Consider the following 9,301-nt stretch of genomic DNA (forward strand, 5'->3'; position numbering starts at 1 on the left):
ATTGTGCCAAAAATTATCGTTGACTGAAATAAAATAAAAAGCAGACAAAATGGTTTCAAGTTTATACTTTACCTAAAGCAACATTTGGATGCTACGTGTTACACAACAGAAATCGTGCATTTTGTGCAGCGGTATGCAAATGTGATCAGCTTTTTTGGTTTGGTAAAAACAACCTGACCCAAGTGTAAGGACCGATGTGAGAGAATAAATGGTGTACACTACAATCTGTGTATCCATGATAATACAACACTTATGGTGAAATGTTGTGTTCTCTCAAAAATTATTTAATGGAGACACAAACAAATGTATGAATTAAAAAAGTAAAGACACTTATTTGTGAGATTTTTCTCCCTCGTTTTAATCAAAACGCTTTCAATTATTGGTAGTATTTTGAAAATGTTGTTCTTATTCTTTAATACCATGACTAAACAAAGGAGGAAGACCCGCCTGTAAAGGTGACGGGCAGGAAGTAAGAACGAGAAAATTCCGAGCAAAATTCCTGCCTGCAGATGTTGCATGGGATGACGTACTTGTCCACTGGCCCTATAAAACACCTGAGCAGCGCAGACTTCTGACAGCTGCTGGTGGATGCCACAGGACATCAGAATACAGAAGGTATATGTCTTGTACACACACACACACACACACACACACACACACACACACACACACACACACACACACACACACACACACGTAACAATAGCAAAAAGGTTACATGCCTGAAGAAGAACCAGTTTTATTTATATATATATATATATATATATATATATATATATATATATATATATATATATATATATATATATATATATATATATATATATAATTTACATTTTATTTTACTTTTTTCCTCAGAGATGAATCGGTTTCTCTGCCTTCTGGCTGTGGGCCTGTACCTGTGCTTGCAATGCCAGGTCAATGAAGGTGAGTACTAACTCTGTCTTCTGACAGCAGCATATAACGTTTGATGCATTCCTCACTCAAGTGAAATGATCACATGGTTCTACCATTTGCTTTAGATATTTTCGAATTAATTTATGAGATGACAAAGAAATGTAAAAGTTTCATGCTTCTTCTTCTCTTCTGCATTTATATCTGTGTGTAACAAACATTTTCATGCAATAAGCAAAGTATCTTGCAGTCAGTGAAGCAAGGAGTGAATAAAAGCAAACATTTTCTCTTTTATCAGCACATTTGAGTCAGAGCTTCATTGAAAACACTGTGATGGCAGCAAAGGCAAAGGTGGATGCAGCCTATCGTTATTCAAGGCAACAGTGAGTCTCCAGACCTCTTAAACTACAGCTAAATCTTCAGACCCTGAACCAATGGGCACAGCAAAAATCAAAGTATTTTTCAAGGTATCCTACTTGAAACTTTAACAAATATGAATTCCTCACACATCACAGGAGCTTGGATCGCGTGAGAAGAAACGCACATTACGCTGATGTTGTGCGGCTAATGAAGCAGCCCAGAGGAGCATCCCGCATTGCTGTGCGCTCTGCTGATTACCTGGCTAATTCCTTGCAAATGATCACCGAAAGTCTTGAAAAGCGTCACAAGCGCTCCATCAATGCCACAGGTGTGTATTTAAAAATGTTCATTTAAATTTCAATTGGTACATTTTCCATTTTACTTAAATGTTGAAGTTAATTAATTTTCATCGTCTGTCTTATTCAGATTTGATCTCTAAGGAAAATCTACAGGCCCTCATTGAACTGACAGGCTGCTCTCCACGTCACCGCATCCCTTCTTGTAGGACAACTCAAAACTTGCACACATATCGCACTGCAAGCGGTGTGTGCAACAACATGTGAGACAATCATTTATCATTTCCAGAATAATTATTTCCCATTTTGTCCTGACAGTGATGCCTATAATTTGGGACTTGGGTGAGGTCTTTTGTTGGATGTTGTTTATCTTTATACAATATAGTGTATCTGCTTCTCTCATGTAGGAAAAACACCCGCTGGGGAGCCTCCAACACACCTTTTCTCCGCTTTCTCCCTGCTGAGTATGAGGATGGCACTTCTACACCTAAAGGCTGGACCCGTGATCAAGAAGTGAACAATCACATTCTTCCCCTGGTAAGACACTTTAGAATTTCATCTTTACTGGGCACACTGCAAAATGCTCTAAAGAAATATGTTCATGAAGCCTCTCTACACAGAATTCATTTTCTACACCCTCATACACAGGTGAGAGAAGTGTCCAACCGCATTTTGCCAACACCTACCGCTGACGTGCAGAGCGATCCAGTCTACACTTTCCTGGTGACAATCTTTGCCCAGTTCACTGATCATGACCTGACCTTCACTCCTACTTCTCCTTCCATTGCTTCATTCAGTGACGGCATTGACTGTGGAAAGACTTGCACGCGCAGAGAGCCCTGCTTCCCCATTGATGTCAGTGCCACTGCATTACTCAGGGAAATACATATTTGCATTCAAATGCATTCAGAGTGAATGCTGAGTGTGTCTTGTCTTCCAAATAGATTCCTGAAAATGACCCCCGGTTCGGCAGTAATTCAGAGGATGAGTGCATTCCTTTCACCCGCTCAGCACCAGCTTGTGGCTCTGGAAACACTGGCTTCAACTTCGGTGCAAGCACAGTCCGCGAACAGATGAACACTCTCACGTCCTTCCTCGATGGAGGTGAAGTCTACGGCTCAGACGACGCCAAAGCTCACTCCCTCCGGGACCTCACCTCAGATAAGGGTCTTTTGAGGGTCAATGACATTTTTAATGATACCGGCCGTGAGTTTTTACCCTTCAGCTCTATGAGCATCAACATGTGTGCCACTCGAGCTCGCATTACGAATAACTCAAATGCGGAGGAGGTGCCTTGCTTTTTCGCTGGTGAGTACCATCAAATACACTGACTTTCAAATCTCTCAAGTGCACACAGCCAACAAGACTTGTTTTTTCCGCTCAAATATCATGTAATTTTAAGGTGACGATCGCGCCACTGAGAACAACGCACTGACCGCTCTGCACACTGTCATGTTACGTGAACACAACCGACTCGCACGTGCTCTGGCCTGTCTCAATCCACAGTGGGATGGAGAGAGACTCTATCAGGAGGCTCGCAAGATTGTGGGCGCCTATCTCCAGGTTAGTGAGGAGCTAGACTTCCTGAAGTATTTTAATTACACTCATTATTCAATTACACTGCTGAGTTTCTCTTTGGTCTTTTAGGTGATGACATTCAGAGACTTCTTACATCACATTGTTGGTCCAGACGTCATTGCAGAGCTGCTGTCCACCTACCCTGGCTACGATGAAGACGTGAATCCCGGGATCGCCAATGTATTTGGCGTAGCTGCCTTCCGTTTTGCTCACCTGATGATTCAGCCAATCATTTCCCGTCTTGATGAGCAGTACGAGGAGCACCCTGAATACCCCAGCGATCTGCTGCACAGAAACTTCTTCACACCATGGAGAATGATCTTTCAAGGTAGAGACGAAATCTTTAACTTTTTAGTTCTATCGTCGAGGATTTTCAAAACTGAAATGATTTTGTGTGTTTCTCAGGTGGTGTGGACCCTGTCATGAGAGGGCTAGTGGGTCGCCCAGCCAAACTGAACACTCAGCAGCACATGATGTCTGAGGAACTGACGGACAGGCTGTTTAAGTTCTCCTCTAGGGTGGCACTGGATCTGGGTTCACTGAACATGCAGAGAGGAAGAGACCACGGAGTCCCTGGTATTTGTTTAATCTTTATAAATATAAGTATATTCAATCTGACAAGAGAGAACTGCAGTCCTTAAATATAAACCATAAACCTACTTTTTTGATTCATTTGATTGAGTATGTTTGATAGAAATTACTTGCTACAATAATCTTTATTTTCTTTCTTTATGTTATTTTAAGGTATTTTTTTTACTTAGTTATTTAGCTAATTATATATTATTCATATTATTTGTACTTCTATTGTTAATGAAACTTTGCAATTTCATTTTTTTCTTTAAAAAATTCCTATCATTGCATGTCAGTAATCAGTGAAGGACTTTAAGCTACTCTACCTTGCATGGAAAGTACTATACAAACAGTCAAAGGAGCTTGCAAAGAAAAGCGTCTGGACTTCTTTAAGTTACAAACACATTTTGATAGATTTTTTTGACTGATTAATATAATTAAGTTTGCTTAATCATTCGAGGCCTCTGATGAACATGCATAGAAGATGAACTGTCCTAAACTGTGCTTAATCCTTTTCAGGCTACAACAAGTGGCGCAAGTTCTGTGGACTGTCGCAGCCACAAACTCTTGAGGACCTGGCTGCAGTGCTGAACAATACAGATCTGGCACAGAGGCTGCTGAATCTCTATGGCACCCCTGACAACATTGATGTGTGGCTTGGAGGAGTGTCAGAGCCATTTGTCCATGGAGGACGAGTGGGACCTCTGTTTGCCTGCTTGATCGCAACTCAGTTCCAAAAGATCCGTCAGGGAGACCGGTAAGCAGAAGGAAAACAAAGCGAACACTGTTGAGGCTCAGGGGGCTGTGTTAGCCTTACTGTTGGATTTGGTCTTTAAACTTTAAACGTTGTCCCATTTCAGACTTTGGTGGGAGAATGATGGAGTCTTCACTGAGGCTCAGAAACGGTCACTGAGGCAAACATCAATGGCTCGTATAATCTGCGACAATACCGGTATCACTGAAGTCCCTGAAAACCCCTTCCTGTTCCGGCCTCGAGGGAATGGCTACACCCAGTGCGAGAACATCCCTAAGTTCGACCTCAATCCATGGAAGGAGGGTGGTGAGTCCTTGATGTGAAATTAGACTCCAGACAGTCAGTGACATTGGATTATTTAGGAAATAATTATTTTTGCTTATCTTGCATGTCACTAATCAGTGAAGCACTTTAAGCTACTCTTAAAGGATTTTGGACATACTGATTTTTACTTTTTTTTTTTAAGATTCAGATTCAGATGAATCTTCAAGTTCAGAAGAAGATCCAGGTAAACCTCTCACTTATTGTTCTATATTATATTGTCCATGCATGTTCAAATTTATATTAAAGTATTACATGTAGCTTATATTCAAGTTTACAGGTTATTTCGTTATAATAGCACTTATGTTATTTTTCAGAAACAGAACCACCTTTTACCCCTAGCCCCCCTGAAAACCAACGGAACATTGCTTTCTCAATGCGACTTGGCAGCAACTCCCCCAACGCTGGCAATCCAATCATTTTCCGTGAAGTGATCTACAATGGACAGAACGGCTACAACACTCAGAATGGGATCTTTACATGTGAGACCCCGGGTGTTTATGAGTTTGAGTTCAGCCTTACGATTTTCCAGAGGTCTGCCAATGTGGATCTGGTGCGCAACGGGAACCGGATTCTTCACTCATTCACCACAAAGCATACCGGTTACCTGATGGCCAGTGGAAGCATTTATGTTCAGCTTGAGCGTGGTGACAGGGTCTGGCTGGTTGCTCGTAACAGTGCCAATGGCATCACTAGTAACAGCTACTTCAACGGGCATCTGCTATTTGAAGTGTAGGATGTTTACTAATAGACAGCATCCTCACAACAATGCCCAGTTTTTTTTGCATGTCTTTTGTTTAACTTGCACCTTTTAAAAGGCTGCCTTTAGGTTATGATAATTCTAACTAACTATTATAATCATTTTGTAGGTTACTAAAATTAAAGTGACCCCAATCTAAATCCCTTAACCTCCTTGACCTGGCGTCCACATATGGGGACATCACATTTCGGGTTGTCTAGACCACAACACTAAATTTTGCTCTTTCAAATGAGCCATATTGCTCAAACAGGCACCATTGTTGTTTCTCATTTTGATTTTGTACTGAGGAAAAATGCTGCTGTGTTCAGACACCAAATAAAGAGTTCAATTATGACACTACAAATCTCAAATAGCAAAGAGAAATTTAAAATGAAAGAGTTGGGGTATTAGGAGGTTAAAGATAAAACAACTGAAACATGCTGTGGTTAATATGTTGCACTCTTTAAATGTTTTAAAGATTTTCATTTAATGAAGAAATATGTACAATCCATTGATACCTGTGCTTGCAAAAAGGGATGAAGAAGTTTGTTGTGAAGATTCATTTTAATCGTGAATGATTTGTTCAATCTTGTCTTTTAAATTCCTGAAGATTTATTGTTTTTCATCCTTTTCCTAAATCACATAAGAGATATTTCAAAGATCATGCATTTATTCATAAACATTTATGACTTTCTGTTCCTAATAAATGAAAATTAAAATGAGCAACTAGATGTTTTCTTTTGATCCGTCCAACTCTGAAAGTCAGAGCTGAATGCTCCATGCAGACCAGGAGATGGCGTTGTCGTAGAGGCTTTTAAATTACAGGAAACTAGGCAGACGCGCAACCACGTGGATCAAATTCACTGACTTTACTAGAATGTTGTGATTATGCTGATTCTTGAGTTATTTTAACTCAATCTGTATGAAAATAGATGATTCTTTAAAAACATAACACTTAATTTCGTTTAATGTTTCCTTTAAACAGTTTGAAAGTTTGTGATAGTTTCATTAGAACAAAGAAACAAAGCAGATTGATCTTTCAAAGATGACTAAAGCAAAAGAAAATATAATATATTCTGGCGGTATTTATCCCCGTGTTTCTAAAGAGATGAACCCAATTCAGTAGTTGGTAAATCCTTTTCAAAGCCAAGTTTCTCTTATTGTAAAAATAAATTATCTAAACTATTACAGATCATAAACGCACGCTCCCATGAAGTGGTCCGCATTCAAAAAGGGGTTTTCTATTATAAGTTCATGTCAGAATTTGCAGCCTGACAACAAGTACAAAATTTCTCAAATAAAGAACTCAAATCAAATTTTAAATAGGAGGTACGTTATCGACTTAATTTACATAAAGCACTTCACCACTTTGAGACTGAGAGTTTAAAAGCATTCTTTAATCATTTGTTTTACATTTACTTATCGCAAAGGTTTGGAATAGTTCTTTTGTTTTGTTTTGTTTTGTTTTTTTGTTTGTTTTTGTTTTTTACTTTCAAAGGATGCACATTTTACACTTTAATGAGCGAAAGTAAAATAGCGTTAATGCAACACCCGTGCATTTTACACTATTAAAAATTTTCATCTCAATTTTCATCTCAACTGCAGATGTTTGGACCAAACATCTGCAGTTGAGATGAAAATTTTGCAGTAATGTGTTGGGCAGATGTTAACTGCACTGATATCATGAAGCCAATTTGCAGTGAAAACCCATTTTGATCAAACAGCCTATAACAGTCATGTGGGGGATTTATTCAGATCTTCGCGCACAAACAGACGGTCTTCTCTCTGTGTTATTGAAACTAGCTATGGACCAATCCCTGTTTTCCATTTGGCTTGCAATATTTTATTCTATATAGGGGAGACCGGGGATAGTTGTAACATTTTTGACATTTCTGTCTGTAAATTGGAGCTCGTTTAAGGTAGTGGATTCAAAATGTAATGCAAAGTATTTACATGTCTCTGCTATTAAATAGTGCAGCTATTTTCTCTGCAGCACAATTACCCATTGCATGGTATGGTCTCAAACACGAAGAGTGAAATGTTACAATTAACCCCATAGTCTGGGTTAGTTGTAACATATCCTGGGGTAAAATGTAACACAATGAAATAAGGGTACTAACAAAACATTAACGTGTAATCTTTGTTTATTCAACACATGAATGCACTTAGAGCCATTATGTAATTATGTGTGTGTGTGACAGAATGCAGAAATCTAGCTTTTGAACATATTCCAACCCCCCAAAAAGACAAATTATGGAATTTTCTGCAACTGAATATTTCATTAATTTTGGTTGGTCTTCCTTGAGTTTGGCCTCTTTGGCTCAGTGGGCATTATAACCTACAGCTCTTGCACCAATTTTGAACATAACAATGAAGCTGAAAAAATGTAGTTGTTCACCAGCATCGCAATTCCATTACTTTTTATCATGGCTTACCTTGGTGTGGTTTGCAAAGTGCTTCAGAAAGATGAGGAAATCTGTTTCTTGTACCCATCCTGATTTATTTCCACTACCAGTACTTCCTACTGGTCCATCTCTGACACAGTGGTCTGCATAATGTATGTGTGGGAACACAAACAGTGGAGGAATTGTGTTGCCAATGGCATTAACCGCATATACAAATGCGACCAGTGAACCTCTCTCTGCTGATGTCGTTGCCCCAACTTGTTTAATATAAGTTAAAGTAATAGTGTGGTAAGTTGCAACATCTGCATTATTGTTACAACTAACCCAGACTGTTGCTGTTACAACTGACCCAGACTCCTATAGCCATGAACTAGCTAACATTACAGCCAACGGCTAAAACATTAGCACTAAAGACCTACACAGAATATATCCCCATAGACATACAAATAACATAATTTAAGTTTGATGAGTTTAACTGCAAAGCAGATAATGCTATTACAAATTGAAATAAAGTAGAAAAACTTACTTTTTGGCATACAAATCACTTTTTTTCATGTTAAATTGTCTGTGTTTGACAAAATGTGCTGATTTTTCACATGTGATAGCAGAACTGAATTGGGCATGCACAGGATGAGTCACATCATTTGAAACTTAGCCCTGATTGGAGAAATTGGAAGTGTTACAACTGACCCACGTTACAACTATCCCCGGTCTCCCCTACAAACATTAAACAGAACTTAATCCGAATGTTTGGGGAAACTTTAGCTGGGTGATGTGCTTAAGGAAAGAAAAGTGGCCTCAATTGCAGATGCCGACACTTCTCCCGGGGATCTGCGTCCTTTCCTAAATAAATAAACAAACATATAGCGATCGATTAGGGACGTGGAGGGTCGCATTAGCTCTGTTGTTTTCTGCACAGTGGAGAGGAGGGACAGAAACCAGCTGCAGCGTCTGCGACTCCCCCTTACGCACAAGCCACGCCCCTCCTGCCCTCCCAGGACACGGTGCCATCCGTGCAGAGTGGATTTGGTTGTCCCATGGGAGCAGGGGAATTCTGGGGAGGACGAACGGCACACGATACCCCATTGTTTGGTTTAGCAGTCACCAACCCCCCCTCTCCACACCTCTCCCCAGCTCCTCCCTAAAACGCACGGCCTGACCGTCTCAGTGGGTTAAATTGATTAGAAAGACGTTTGCGGTCTGACTAATCCCCCATTCTCGCTCCGGCTCCCTGCTTCACCGAATTACAAAAGCCACACATTTAGAAAGTCTTGCGGGTTGCGATAATCGCGGCCGAGCCTCTCACACCTGCGGGGCTGAAGAGTCGGGGCAGGCCGGACAAGTCAATACTAGACGAACTCCCAAACACACAGGTTACAGCAGG

At 40.1% G+C, this 9,301-nt stretch overlaps 1 protein-coding gene across 1 annotated transcript; it reads left to right on the top strand.

Moving 5' to 3' along the window:
* Positions 1 to 589: 589 nt before the first annotated feature.
* Positions 590 to 6,234, top strand: LOC113034311 (eosinophil peroxidase-like). Its single transcript, XM_026188764.1, has 15 exons — positions 590 to 615; positions 859 to 927; positions 1,193 to 1,277; positions 1,410 to 1,582; positions 1,681 to 1,813; positions 1,958 to 2,087; positions 2,199 to 2,405; positions 2,495 to 2,858; positions 2,953 to 3,113; positions 3,198 to 3,456; positions 3,534 to 3,704; positions 4,218 to 4,455; positions 4,559 to 4,758; positions 4,919 to 4,960; positions 5,091 to 6,234. Exons 2-15 carry the CDS (start codon positions 861 to 863, stop codon positions 5,507 to 5,509), a joined length of 2,649 nt encoding a protein of 882 aa, XP_026044549.1. The 5' UTR covers positions 590 to 615; positions 859 to 860; the 3' UTR covers positions 5,510 to 6,234.
* The last annotated feature ends 3,067 nt before the right edge of the window (positions 6,235 to 9,301 follow it).

This window comes from Astatotilapia calliptera, chromosome 12 (genome assembly GCF_900246225.1).
Source record: "Astatotilapia calliptera chromosome 12, fAstCal1.2, whole genome shotgun sequence".
NCBI classification, from domain to species: Eukaryota; Metazoa; Chordata; class Actinopteri; order Cichliformes; family Cichlidae; genus Astatotilapia; species Astatotilapia calliptera.